The sequence below is a fragment of the Phyllobates terribilis genome, unplaced genomic scaffold (assembly GCF_046119375.1).
Source record: "Phyllobates terribilis strain yellow unplaced genomic scaffold, ASM4611937v1 Scaffold_1__5_contigs__length_1240528914, whole genome shotgun sequence".
Lineage (NCBI taxonomy): Eukaryota > Metazoa > Chordata > Amphibia > Anura > Dendrobatidae > Phyllobates > Phyllobates terribilis.
This window is the reverse complement of record NW_027362761.1, coordinates 598,808,547-598,823,575: the sequence shown is the minus strand read 5'-3', so window position 1 is coordinate 598,823,575 and position 15,029 is coordinate 598,808,547. Positions and strand designations below refer to the sequence as shown.

At 44.3% G+C, this 15,029-nt stretch overlaps 1 protein-coding gene across 1 annotated transcript in view; it reads left to right on the top strand.

Annotated features, from left to right (window-relative positions):
• LOC141275158 (uncharacterized) overlaps positions 1-15,029 on the top strand; it is a 40,169-nt gene that overhangs the window by 13,172 nt on the left and 11,968 nt on the right. Inside the window, exon 3 of the mRNA XM_073686369.1 lies at positions 4,136-4,238. Within this exon, the coding sequence (XP_073542470.1) occupies positions 4,136-4,238 (103 nt within the window). The remainder of the gene's footprint in view (positions 1-4,135; positions 4,239-15,029) is intronic.

The window sequence follows — 15,029 nt, the reverse complement described above, 5'->3', positions numbered from 1 at the left end:
ATTACACACTCAGCTCCGCTCCGCACATTACACACTCGGCTCCGCTCCGCACATTACACACTCGGCTCCGCACATTACACACTCGGCTCCGCACATTACACGCTCGGCTCCGCTCCGCACATTACACGCTCGGCTCCGCTCCGCACATTACACACTCGGCTCCGCTCCGCACATTACACACTCGGCTCCGCTCCGCACATTACACACTCGGCTCCGCTCCGCACATTACACACTCGGCTCCGCTCCGCACATTACACACTCGGCTCCGCTCCGCACATTACACACTCGGCTCCGCTCCGCACATTACACACTCGGCTCCGCTCCGCACATTACACACTCGGCTCTGCTCCGTCCTCCTCTATAATACTATACATCATCCAGCACAGCAGAGTCCTGCAGACACTGAGCAGAGAACCCTGGAGCTCCGCCCCTGATCATGTGACTGATCACATGACGGTGACGTCACACAGGTCCTGTCAGCACACGGAGGTGCCGGCTCTGCAGGTGGAGGTGTGTGTGTGACCCTACACTGTATATGGGGGAGAGAGAGCGACAGACCCCTCACTACACATGGGGGAGAGAGAGCGACAGACCCTGCACTACACATGGAGGAGAGAGAGAGCGACAGACCCCGCACTACACATGGAGGAGAGAGAGAGCGACAGACCCCGCACTACACATGGAGGAGAGAGAGAGCGACAGACCCCGCACTACACATGGAGGAGAGAGAGCGACAGACCCTGCACTACACATGGAGGAGAGAGAGAGCGACAGACCCCGCACTACACAATGAGGAGAGAGAGCGACAGACCCTGCACTACACATGGGGGAGAGAGAGCGACAGACCCTGCACTACACATGGGGGAGAGAGAGCGACAGACTCCGCACTACACATGGAGGAGAGAGAGCGACAGACCCCGCACTACACATGGGGGAGAGAGAGCGACAGACCCCGCACTACACATGGAGGAGAGAGAGCGACAGACCCCGCACTACACATGGGGGAGAGAGAGCGACAGACCCTGCACTACACAGGAAGGAGAGAGAGCGACAGACCCCGCACTACACATGGGGGAGAGAGAGCGACAGACCCTGCACTACACATGGGGGAGAGAGAGCGACAGACCCTGCACTACACATGGGGGAGAGAGAGCGACAGACCCTGCACTACACATGGGGGAGAGAGAGCGACAGACCCTGCACTACACATGGGGGAGAGAGAGCGACAGACCCTGCACTACACATGGAGGAGAGAGAGCGACAGACCCTGCACTACACATGGAGGAGAGAGAGCGACAGACCCTGCACTACACATGGAGAAGAGAGAGCGACAGACCCTGCACTACACATGGGGGAGAGAGAGCGACAGACCCCGCACTACACATGGAGGAGAGAGAGCGACAGACCCCGCACTACACATGGGGGAGAGAGAGCGACAGACCCTGCACTACACATGGGGGAGAGAGAGCGACAGACCCTGCACTACACATGGGGGAGAGAGAGCGACAGACCCTGCACTACACATGGGGGAGAGAGAGCGACAGACCCTGCACTACACATGGAGGAGAGAGAGCGACAGACCTTGCACTACACAGGAAGGAGAGAGAGCGACAGACCCCGCACTACACATGAAGGAGAGAGAGCGACAGACCCTGCACTACACATGGGGGAGAGAGAGCGACAGACCCTGCACTACACATGGGGGAGAGAGAGCGACAGACCCCGCACTACACATGGAGGAGAGAGCGACAGACCCTGCACTACACATGGAGGAGAGAGAGCGACAGACCCTGCACTACTCATGGAGGAGAGAGAGCGACAGACCCTGCACTACACATGGAGGAGAGAGAGCGACAGACCCTGCACTACACATGGAGGAGAGAGAGCGACAGACCCTGCACTACACATGGAGAAGAGAGAGCGACAGACCCTGCACTACACATGGGGGAGAGAGAGCGACAGACCCCGCACTACACATGGAGGAGAGAGAGCGACAGACCCTGCACTACACATGGAGGAGAGAGCGACAGACCCTGCACTACACATGGGGGAGAGAGAGCGACAGACCCCGCACTACACATGGAGGAGAGAGAGCGACAGTCCCCGCACTACACATGGAGGAGAGAGAGCGACAGACCCTGCACTACACATGGAGGAGAGAGAGCGACAGACCCTGCACTACACATGGAGGAGAGAGAGCGACAGACCCTGCACTACACATGGAGGAGAGAGAGCGACAGACCCCGCACTACACATGGAGGAGAGAGCGACAGACCCCGCACTACACATGGAGGAGAGAGAGCGACAGACCCCACAATACACATGGAGGAGAGAGAGCGACAGACCCCGCACTACACATGGAGGAGAGAGAGCGACAGACCCCGCACTACACATGGAGGAGAGAGAGCGACAGACCCCGCACTACACATGAAGGAGAGAGAGCGACAGACCCCGCACTACACATGTTTCTCAGTAGATCAAAACTTCATGAGTCCTGTGATCTCATCTGCATTATGAATCTATAGAAGACATATTTTATCGCTCATCAGTCATCACAGATTAATACAATAATTGTAACAGTTTTTCAGACAGTTCAGTTTATAATCCTCTTTGTGACTCTGATTGTTTTGCCTCTCGGCTATAAAAAAATATTACATAAGACGCATGATTTTTTTTTAAAAAACAGACAAAAAAAAAAACACTTGGTAAATCCGCTAAAGTCCTGCACTGACGTGCCTATGATCCTTTTGAATCCCAGATAATTTTTGTGTTTTTTTCTTCTCTTCTGTTGTGTTTTTGTTTTGTTTTTTTTTTAATAGGAGATTTTTCCTTATTGACCTGTGAAATATGAATAAGGACAGAGACAAGATGGCAGAGAGGATATTAAACCTCACCCTGGAGATAATCTTCCATCTTACCGGAGAGGTGAGAGGTTCTGATGTCATCACATGACATCATTATCTATGGGAATAACAGGTGATATGACCGGAGAGGTGAGAGGTTCTGATGTCATCACATGACATCATTATCTATGGGAATAACAGGTGATATGACCGGAGAGGTGAGAGGTTCTGATGTCATCATCACATGACATCATTATCTATGGGAATAACAGGTGATGTGACCGGAGAGGTGAGAGGTTCTGATGTCATCACATGACATCCTTATCTCTGGGAATAACGGGTGATATGACCGGAGAGGTGAGAGGTTCTGATGTCATCACATGACATCATTATCTATGGAAATAACGGGTGATATGACCAGAGAGGTGAGAGGTTTTGATGTCATCACATGACATCATTATCTTTGGGAATAACAGGTGATATGACCGGAGAGGTGATGGACTCTGGAAATGTCTGTAGTGATATTATTAATGTGTCCACACTCAGGATTACACAGTAGTGAAGAAGACCTCTAGTGATCGCTGTCAGGACCCTGTGTCTGAAGGACGGGGAAGAACCCTGAGCCCAACCCGGGGGCCTCCACCTCACCCCCGGATACATGAGGACATCAATGACCAGAAGATCCTAGAACTCACCCACAAGATGATTGAGCTGCTGACTGGAGAGGTGACGCTGCTGGGAATGCTGGGACATTATACAGGACGGCACTGAGGATTCTGGGTGATGACGGTATCATTGTGTGTGTCAGGTTCCTATAAGGTGTCAGGATGTCACCGTCTATTTCTCCATGGAGGAGTGGGAGTATCTAGAAGTACACAAGGATCGGTACCAGGAGGTGATGATGGAGGAGCACCGGCCCCGCACATCACCAGGTAATAGACAGGACTAAATCCACACGGCCTATAATTCTCTGTATGTAATAATGATGTCAGTCCTGTCTGTGTCTCCTGCAGGTCTCTCCAGTAAGAGGACAACCCCAGAGAGATGTCCCGCTCCTCCTCCTGCACAGGACCATCAGGTAGATGGAGATCTCCCCTATGATGTGTAGACGGCTGTGACCTCCTTGTGTTCAGTCTTGTCTTCTCCTCCAGTATTAGATGTTTTATACTTGTGTAATGAGAGCGGTGGAGACGGCAGGATCACAGCTGACCACAAACATGGCCGGATCTTCTCACCATTATTCCCGGTGACTTCTCCAATCATCGGGGACTTTTACAATATTTGTTTTGCAGCTTTTGGATCCGGATAAAGATCTGAACAATATTAAAGCTCCAGAGAGAAATGTGAGGGGCGATCAGCGGTGTAAAGAGGAGACCCCTACAGATAACCGCCCAGGTGAGGAGCTTTAGATGAATATTCACTGTTCAGCCACAATCTGAATAGATAATAATGTGATCCTGTTATATGTGATGTCACAGGTCGTGCATTTATAATATGGAGGATAATATACAGCGGGAGATGAATTATACTTATGTGAGCGGCCGATTTCTTCATCATCTGATGTCAGTTCTGATGAAGGAAAAATATTTGTCCAATTTGTGACTCAGAAACCATTAGCTCCTATTAACCCTTTTACCCCCGAGGGTGGTTTGCACGTTAATGACCAGGCCAATTTTTACAATTATAATAATAATTTTTTATTTATATAGCGCCAACATATTCCGCAGCGCTTTCCAATTAAGCGGGGACATGTACAGCCAATAACTTCAATACTAGGTAAGACAGTTAAACAGTTACATTAGGAGTGAGGGTCCGGCTGCTCGCTGCTTACAATCTACAAGGAAATAGGGGGACACAGTAGGTGAATAGTGCTTGATATTTCAGGTCTGACAATTATAATAAATAGGGATTTTCATATAAAGCTGTATGATCCGGTCATCAGCCCGTATGTATAAGTGCAATAATCAAGTATCGAGTGCAGTTATCTTGTGCATGGAGGGTGTGGAGACAGATGAATAGGAGGGAGCAGATTCTGAATAATATTTAGAAGGAGGGGACAGGAGAAAGTTAGTTTACTGAGTAGTTGAGGTGGTCGGCTTGTTTAAAGAGATGTTGTTTGTTTGTTTGTTTGTTTTTTTTTACATTTTTTTTGATTATTCAAAACCTAAATACATAACGTACATCTAATCTGGTACATAGAGAGGTGAGAGCGCCCATACGCAGACTGGGTCTATAACACTATTCACATATTTAATTGGTATAACAGATATAACAAACAATAAAATGAATTAGTTGACAGCATGTCTTATATCTCATTGAAGCCATCATGGATAATTGATGCATTTATATCTATGCCAGAAGTCCTGGCCCATTGATTGTTCTCCTCACCATTCTCTTCTTCATTTTAAGTTAAACAAAGTGGACCTAAGTTATTTTTGAGATCTTGTAGTATAGACCAGGCTGTAGATGTAAAGGGTTCTACCATTTTCCTTTTGTCCTCTATTGAACTGCAATTTATAATAAACTGTTTCCATTTTAGAAGGTATTTTCCTGCTCGCTTCTCTTTATTACATTGGGCGTCTTGTTGTTCTACCTCCATATAATGCTTCATTTGTGCTATTAGTTCCATAATGGGGGGGATATTGGGATCTAGCCAATGTTTTTGGAGCTGTTTTTTTGCCAATATAAGCCAGGTGTGTAGTAACTTGGGGGGGGGGGGGGGCTTCCTATTAATTTGTTAGGGTTGTTTATGTTAGTCCAAACATGCAGCAGGGGTAGACATGGAGAAAGGACATATCCTGGTCCCCATGTGGTGTTAATCATATCAGCTACCTGGTCCCAATAGGAAACCGATGCTGGAGAGGACCAAAGGCCGTGTAGGAGGTTAGAGTGTGGATATTGGCACTTGGGACATGCAATTAGTCTATTAGAAAGTGGATCTTTTTTTGGTAGATTAAAGGCGTATATCGCACCATGCATGATTTTGAACTGAGTTTCTCTCCACGACTCATTTATAATATGTTTCCTGAATATCCTCCAACCCGTTCTCATCTTCTCAGGGATATCTACATCATCAAATTGTTGTTTCCAGTACTTAAAAAAGGTATCTGGGTGTGTTTCCCCAAGGTTAGGTTTCATTGATGAATATAGTGTAGATATTAAGGGGGGGGGGGTACCCATAGGAGAGGACAGGATATTATCCAGTTCATTTCGGGAAGTTTCAAAGGTAACATCTCTTAAGTTAGCCATGACGGAGAGTTTGATCTATTCATATTCGAAATAGTGGAAGAGATGGGTTTTTAAAGCGCGCTTGAAGACATAGGGGCTAGGCATCAGTCGGATCATCTGGGGTAGAGCATTCCAGAGAACTGGCGCAGCACGAGAGAAGTCTTGGAGACAGAGGTGCGAGGTTCGGATTATGGGGGATGTTAGTCTTAGGTCAATTGTGGAACGGAGGGCACGTGTAGGATGATAGACTGAGATGAGAGAGGAGATATAAGGTGGTGCAGAACTGTGGAGAGCTTTGTGGGTGAGAGCGATGAGTTTATATTGGACCCTGTAGCAAATGGGCAACCAGTGTAATGACTGGCACAAGATGGAGGCATCGGTGAAGCAGCTGGACAGAAATACGACCCTGGCTGCCGCATTCAGGACGGATTAGAGAGGAGAAAGTTTGGTAAGAGGGAGACCGATCAGAAGAGAGTTGCAGTAGTCCAGACGAGAGTGAATAAGAGCGACAGTCAAGAGTTTTAGCAGTTTCAAAGGTGAGAAAAGGTCGGATTCTGGAGATGTTTTTAAGATGCAGGTGACAAGAGCGAGTGAGTGATCGGATATAGGGAATAAAGGAAAGATTAGTGTCGAATATGACGCCAAGGAAGCGGGCGTGCTGCTGGGAGTTATGGTTGAACCCTCCAATGTAATTTCGATGTTAGGTAGAGTTGGGTTAGTAGAGGGGAGAAACACAAGAAGTTCAGTTTTGGAGAGATTCAGTTTAAGATAGAGGGAGGACATGATGTTAAAGACAGCAGGTAGACAATCCTTGGTATTTTGTATTAGGGTAGGGGTGATGTCGGGGGAAGAAGTTATTTAATATATTTATTAATGATCTAGTGGAAGGGTTGCATAGTAAAATAGCAATATTTGCAGATGATACTAAACTTTGTAAAGTAGTTAATACAGATGAGGATAGGGCACAGCTACAGGAGGATTTAGATAAATTGGGGAGTTGGGCTAAAAAATGGCAAATGGGGTTCAATGCCGATAAATGTAAGGTCATGCACATGGGAAAGAAAAACAGCAGTCACCCATACATATTAAATGGGAAACCGTTGGGGAAATCTGACATGGAGAAGGACCTGGGCGTCTTGGTTAACAGCAAATTAAATTGGAGTGCCCAGTGTCAGGCAGCAGCTGCGAAGGCAAATAGAGTCATGGCATGCATCAGAAGAGGAATAGGGGCATATGATGAGAACATTGTTCTTCCTCTGTATAAAGCGCTGGTAAGGCCGCACTTAGAATATTGTGCACAGTTCTGGGCTCCGGTGCTCAGGAAAGACATATTGGAGCTAGAGAGGGTACAAAGGAGGGCGACTAAGGTAATAAAGGGAATGGAGGGACTAGAATACCCAGAGAGGTTGTCAAAATTAGGCCTATTTATGTTGGAAAAGAGAAGGCTTAGGGGAGACCTCATAAACATGTATAAATACATCAGGGGGCAGTACAGAGATCTCTCCCATGACCTGTTTATACCAAGGATGGTGACAAAGACGAGGGGGCACACTATGCGTCTGGAGGAAAGGAGGTTCCTGCACCAGCATAGAAGGGGATTCTTTACGGTCAGAGCCGTGAGACTCTGGAACTCTCTGGGAGAGGAAGTGGTGATGTCCAACTCACTTAAGTTCAAGAGAGGCCTGGACGCCTTTCTTGAGAACAATAAAATTACATCTTATGCTTAGTGATAGTTAATTAATCCAGGGATTTAATCTGACTGCCAGATTGGTGTCGGGAAGTGAATTTTTCCTCAATGATGTAAATTGGCCTATACCGCATGTTTTTTTTTTTTTTGCCTTCCCCTGGATCAACGATGCGGAATAGCTACAGTGCACAAGAAATAGGCTGAACTGGATGGACGCTTGTCTTTTTTCGGCCTTATAAACTATGACTATGACTAAGTGTATAATTGGGTGTCGTCAGCATAGAGATGATACTGGAACCCAAATCTGCTGATTGTTTGTCCAATAGGGGCAGTGTATAGAGAGAAGAGGAGGGGGGCCTAGGACTGAGCCCTGCGGGACCCCGATAGTAAGGGGATGAGGAGGGGAAGAGGAGCCGGCAAAAGATACAGTGAAGGAGCGGTCAGAGAGGTAGGAGGAGAACCAGGAGAGAACGGTGTCCTTGAGGCCAATAGTGCGAAGCATAGTGAGGAGGAGCTGGTGATCCACAGTGTCAAATGCAGCAGAGATTCAGAAGAATCAGCAGGGAGTAGTGACCATTAGATTTAGCTGTTAGATCATTAGAGACTTTAGTGAGGGCAGTTTCAGTAGAATGTAAAGAGCGGCAACCAGATTGTAAAGGGTCAAGAAGAGAGTTATCTGAGAGATAGCGGATTAGCCGGGAGTGGACCCAAGCGTTCCAGGAGTTTAGAGATGAAGGGAAGATTAGAGACAGGTCTGTAGTTAGCAGCGCAGTTCTGATCAAGGGATGTTTTTTAAGTAAAGGGGTTATGATGGCATGTTTAAACCAGGAGGGAAAGCTACCTGAAGAAAGAGAGAGGTTAAATATTTTAGTTAGGTGAGTGGTGACCACCGGTGAGAGGGACTGCAGGAGATGTGAAGGAATGGGGGCACTGTTTCAGGTTGTAGGCCAAGAAAAAGCGAAGAGCTGGGTAACTTCTTCTTCTGTAACAGACTGAAAATGGCGAGTGAGCTCGAAGAACGGCAGGGAAGGGGATCCAGGCACTGAGGTGCTTGGACTGAGATGTCCTGATGGATGTGGTTAATTTTTTTTCTAGGAAATAAGTTGTCAGATCCTCCCCACTGAGGTTGGTGGTGGGGGCCTGTGCTTTAGGGTTCAGGAGGGAGTGTAAGGTTTCTAAAAGTCGTTTTGGATTGGTGGATAATGAAGTGATGAGGGTGGTGAAGTCGACTTGCCAGACGTGTCAGATGAAGGGCAGAGTTATAGGTTATGAGCATGAACTTATAGTGGATGAAATCCTCTGCTAAAAGTGATTTTCTCCACTGACGCTCAGCACACCTTGAGCAACGCTGAAGAAAAGTTGTTTGCATCATGTGCCAGGGCTGCCATTGTCTGTGTCTGGTCTTTTTGCATGCAGAAGGTGCTGCTTCATCTAGAGCACTCTGCAGTTTATGTGAGCGAAATTATTTAATTTCTAGCAGAGATACATTGGTGCTTGAATGTTTCTGAACCCTTTTCCATATATCTGCTTAACTTTGCCTTTAAACTTCATCATATTGTTACACAAGTCTTAAAAGTATAAAGAATCAAAACAAACGAGTCCATAATATATGATCTTGTCATTTTTTTTTTTTTACTGGGGAAAATAATGCAATATCCCATTTCTGCAAGTGTCAAAAGTATGTGAACCGTTAGGACAAGTAGATAATTTGAAAGTGAAATTTAAGATCCATGGGACTGTAGCCAACCTCCCTGGACGTGGCCGCAGGAGGAAAATTGATGACAAATCAAAGAGACGGATAATACGAATGGTAACAAAAAAGCCCAGGATAACTTCTAAAGAGATTAAAGGTGAACTTCAAGCTCAAGGAACATCAGTGTCAGATTGCACCATCCGTCGTTGTTTGATCCAAAGTTGACTTCATGGGAGACGACCAAGGAGAACACCATTGTTGAAGAAAAATCATAAAAAAGCCTGACTGGAATTTGCCAAACTACATGTTGACAAGCCACAAAGCTTCTGGGAGAATGTCCTATGGACAGATGAGACAAAAATGGAAGTTTTTGACAAGGCACATCAGCTCTATGTTCACAGACGGAAAAATGAAGCATATCAAGAAAAAAAACACTGTCCCTACTGTGAAACATGGAGGAGGCTCTGTTATGTTCTGGGGCTGCTTTGCTGCATCTGGCACAGGGTGTCTTGAATCTGTGCAGGGTACAATGAAATCTCAAGACTATCAAGGGATTCTAGAGAGAAATGTGCTGCCCAGTGTCAGAAAGCTTGGTTTCAGTCACAGGTCATGGGTCTTGCAACAGGATAATGACCCAAAACACACAGCTAAAAACACCCAAGAATGGCTAAGAGGAAAACATTGGACTATTCTGAAGTGGCCTTCTATGGGCCCTGACCTAAATCCTATTGAGCATCTTTGGAAAGAGCTGAAACATGCCGTCTGGAAAAGGCAACCTTCAACCATGAGACAACTGGAGCAGTTTGCTCATGAGGAGTGGCCAAAATACCTGTCGAGAGGTGCAGAAGTCTCATTGACAGTTACAGGAATCGTCTGATTGCAGTGATTGCCTCAAAAGGTTGTTCAACAAAATATTAAGTTAAGAAGAACCATCATTTCTGTCCGGGCCGATTTCATGAGTTTAATTTTTTTTTTTAATTCTGTGGAAGCTGAAAAGCAATGTCTGACTTTCATTTGTTCATTTTCATAGATTTTTAATTTATTATTACTTTTGTCAGATTCATGTTATTTCTGTGACCATTGTGTGTTTTTTCTTTCATTAAACGAGGGGTACCAATAATTTTGACTGCGTGTGTATTCAGACCCCTTTCAATTTTTCACTCTTTGTTTCATTGCAGCCATTTGGTAAATTCTAAAAAGTTTCATTTTTTCTCATTAAAGTACACTCTGCATCCCATCTTGACTGAAAAAAAAACCTAGAAATTTTTGCAAATTTATTAAAAAAGAAAAACTGAAATATCACATGGTCATAAGTATTCAGACCCTTTGCTCAGTATTGAGTAGAAGCCCCCTTTTGAGCTAATACAGCCATGAGTCTTCTTTGGAATGATGCAACAAGTTTTTCACCCCTGGATTTGGGGATCCTCTGCCATTCTTCCTTGCAGATCCTCTCCAGTTCCGTCAGGTTGGATGGTGAACGTTGGTGGACAGCCATTTTCAGGTCTCTCCAGAGATGCTCAATTGGGTTTAGGTCAGGGCTCTGGCTGGGCCAGTCAAGAATGATCACAGAGTTCTTCTTAAGCCACTCCTCTGTTATTTTAGCTGTGTGCTTAGGGTCATTGTCTTGTTGGAAGGTGAACCTTCGGCCAAGTCTGAGGTCCAGAGCACTCTGGAAGAGGTTTTCATCCAGGATATCTCTGTACTTGGCCGCATTCATGTTTCCTTCAATTGCAACCAGTCGTCCTGTCCCTTCAGCTGAAAAACACCCCCATAGCATGATGCTGCCACCACTATGTTTCACTGTTGGGATTGTATTGGGCAGGTGATGAGCAGTGCCTCGTTTTCTCCACACATACCGCTTAGCATTATCACCAAAAAGTTCTGTCTTCTCATCAGACCAGAGAATCTTATTTCTCATAGTCTGGGAGTCCTTCATGTGTTTTTGAGCAAACTCTATGCGGGCTTTCATTTGTCTTGCACTGAGGTGAGGCTTCCGTCGGGCCACTCTGCCTTAAAGGCTGGTGGAGGGCTGCAGTGATAGTTGACTTTGTTTAATCTTCTTCCATCTCCCTACGGCATCTCTGGAGCTCAGCCACAGTGATCTTGGGGTTCGTCTTTACCTCCCTCACCAAGGCTCTTCTCCCACGATTGCTCAGTTTGGCTGGACGGCCAGTACTAGGAAGACTTCTGGTGGTCCCAAACTTCTTCCATTTAAGGATTATGGAGGCTACTGTGCTCTTAGGAACCTTGAGTAATGCAGAAATTCTTTTGTAACCTTGGCCAGATCTGTGCCTTGCCATAATTCTGTCTCTTGCCACAATTCTGTCTCTGAGCTCCTGGGGCAGTTCCTTTGAGCTCATGATTCTCATTTGGTCTGACATGCACTGTGAGCTGTGAGGTCTTATATAGACAGGTGTGTGCCTTTCCAAATCAAGTCCTATCAGTTTAATTAAACACAGCTGGACTCCAATGAAGGAGTAGAACCATCCCAAGGAAGATCACAAGGAAATGGACAGCATGTGACTTAAATATGAGTGTCTGAGCAAAGGGTCTGACTACTTATGACCATGTTTCAGTTTTTCTTTTTTAATAAATTTGCAAAATTTCTACATTTCTGTTGTTTTTCAGTCGAGATGGGGTGCAGAGTGCACTTTAATGAGAAAAAAATGAACCTACCAAATGGCTGCAATGAAACAAAGAGTGAAAAATGTAAAGGGGTTTGAATACTCTCCGTACCCACTGTACTACCTCTAGAAGAGAGAGGTATATTTTATTAATTTATTTTGGAGCTTGAGGAAATTATAGGCTGTACAATACTATCCTTAAACGTAGGTTTATTATTTGACTTTTTCAATTTCTATTTTGCTCATTCATTTTAAATGATAACTAGCAAAGGTTATGTTTGAATTCATCTACTGATTCTGGCTTTAACCTCTTCCTGACATGGCCAACTTCTGTTTTTCCTCTTCTACTTCCAAGTGCCCTAACTTTTTTTTCTTTTTCCATCCATATCATAGAAAATATGTGTCATAGAGAATGTGAAAATGTCTGCAGCCACAGTCCCTCTCCCCCCACCTCCTCCCCTCTGTTGTTTGCAATCTGAGCTGACACTCTTAGATGTAGGATTGTACAATAAACTAATACAAATAGGAAATTGAATAGTGAACCAGCTTAATAAACATGCAAGAGCTTCTTGTAGGACAAAGATCATGAGGATGTTTATTGTGCATAGACAAAGAGCAATACAAGGAGACTTTTTTCAGAGAGTTAGACAACAATATGTGTTGATGCATAGACACAGAAGTGGAAGAAACATTTGTCCGCAGGAAATACATTGTTAGCTCAAGGGAAATATTTTACATTTACACTAGACACCTTTTAATCCCTGTCAGAGAAGTGTTACACCTGCAACAGAAATGTCTCCGAAAGAAAACATGGAATATTGGAATTTGTATAAATCCGATATTAATGAGATATACATTTTCAGCTAACAGAGGAAGACGACGCATAATTTTTCATAACGGTAACCCCTGCCAATGAGCCGCAAATCAACAGTGAACAGATAACTGACAACAGCTATGCCATGTTTGGTCTCTAAGTAAACATAAAATCCTGATAAAAAATATGGCATCAATTTTGAACTTCTGCGATCATCCGGAGAGGAGTTATCACTTAAGTTGGGGATTTCATAAAATCATAAAGGGCTGAGACCAGCTCACAACCTCGCCCATGTGAGGTCATCACAGGGGAGTGTGTGGGTGGAACTCAGGAACTGATACAAGATCAAGCCGAATTATGACCTGTGTTCCTGTAGAGAGAGATGTTTTCGGTGTATGCATGATTCCCGTCCGCTGGATGTTCTTCAAAGTGCTCTCCTTCGTTAGGCTGAATCTTATCTGTGAGCAGCGTAGTAAGTTTCTTTCGTTTTATCCCTTTTATTTTCTGTAACTGTATATGCTGTATTGTTTTGTCCCCCTTTGTAAAATATTTTGTATATTTTTCATAAACACTGTCTCCCTTTTGGATTAAATATAAAATGTAATAGTTCTGTTCCTTTTTGTTCAGTAACGCGCCTCGAAGCAATACGCTACCTATCAGGCATCAAATCGGCCTGTATAAACGATTGCTGGTGGCTGCGAGTACTCTGGGGTTATTGTGGAGTTAGCAGTGATCTATGGGGGATATATACACATATTCTATGTATATCACACTAATCCTATGACAATTGGTCACCTAAGGATCAAAGAAGTGTGATATACAAATAGTTTAAAAGCAATTTCTTTATTGATAGCATATAAAAAATGTATTATAAAGACAATTATGTATACTAAATAGGTGCCTCCAACCAAAAAAGGGGGGACTCGCTCAGGATTAGAAATTAATTAATATTTAATTCTTAGACATATGAAAAAATAGCATTAGCATATTCAAAGTTGTTTTTTTTTATTTATTCTTTTTCTTATTTAGAAATATATTAATAATCTGATTTCTCTAAATAATTACCACTGACATTGATCATAGTAGAGCAACAAACTAAATGAAATGTCACCGTGCCATACATTTACTAATTGATGCAATATAATAATTAATATATTTCCATCACAATCATTTAATATATGCAATATTAACAGCACTTTATCTGTTAAAAGATTATCATAAAATATCAATGGTAAATTGTCAAAAACAATTGAAAGAGAAAATCTTCTATATATCACATATCCTTATCCTTGTTTATAAACATAACCACCCACTATATGTGGGAAACGCCAGAACCGAATTGGGTATATCAATAGGTTACCTGATTGATTAGATAAAATTATCTTTTTTCGGCACCCATGACTAACAATAACCAAACTCTACTATCTCTTTGAAGTTGTTCATAGAAACCAACAATTAGGACTCCGTCATCTCCCTGCTGATGTCTGTGTACAGCTATAATTAAGATATTCCGTTTCTATAAACTACTTTAAGTAAAGCATATAAACCATGTAAATGTGTTAAAGATCTCCCAGAAGATATCTGGATCCATGGGCAAACTATTTAGTTTATTACTTTGGATATCAAAATCGAGGCACACATTGGTGGAGATGCCTTAATTTTATTGTTTTATGGACCCATAGAGTCTAGTATTTAAACTTTTAGTCATTTATAGTTATCTGGATTGCCCCCTTTTTATACATGTTGGTTGATACATTTTAGTGCTATATTTTTTCATCAGTGCTTTGTGTCCTCCCGGCCCAACCCATGTGTCCACTGTATCCACCATTGTCCTCCCGGCCCAACCCATGTGTTCACTGTATCTACCATTGTCCTCCCTGCCCAACCCATGTGTCCACTGTATCCACCGTTGTCAACCCAACCCATGTGTCCACTGTATCCACCATTGTCAACCCAACCCATGTGTCCACTGTATCCACCATTGTCAACCCAACCCATGTGTCCACTGTATCCACCATTGTCCTCCCCGCCCAACCCATGTGTCCACTCTATCCACCATTGTCAACCCAACCCATGTGTCCACTCTATCCACCATTGTCAACCCAACCCATGTGTCCACTCTATCCACCATTGTCCTCCC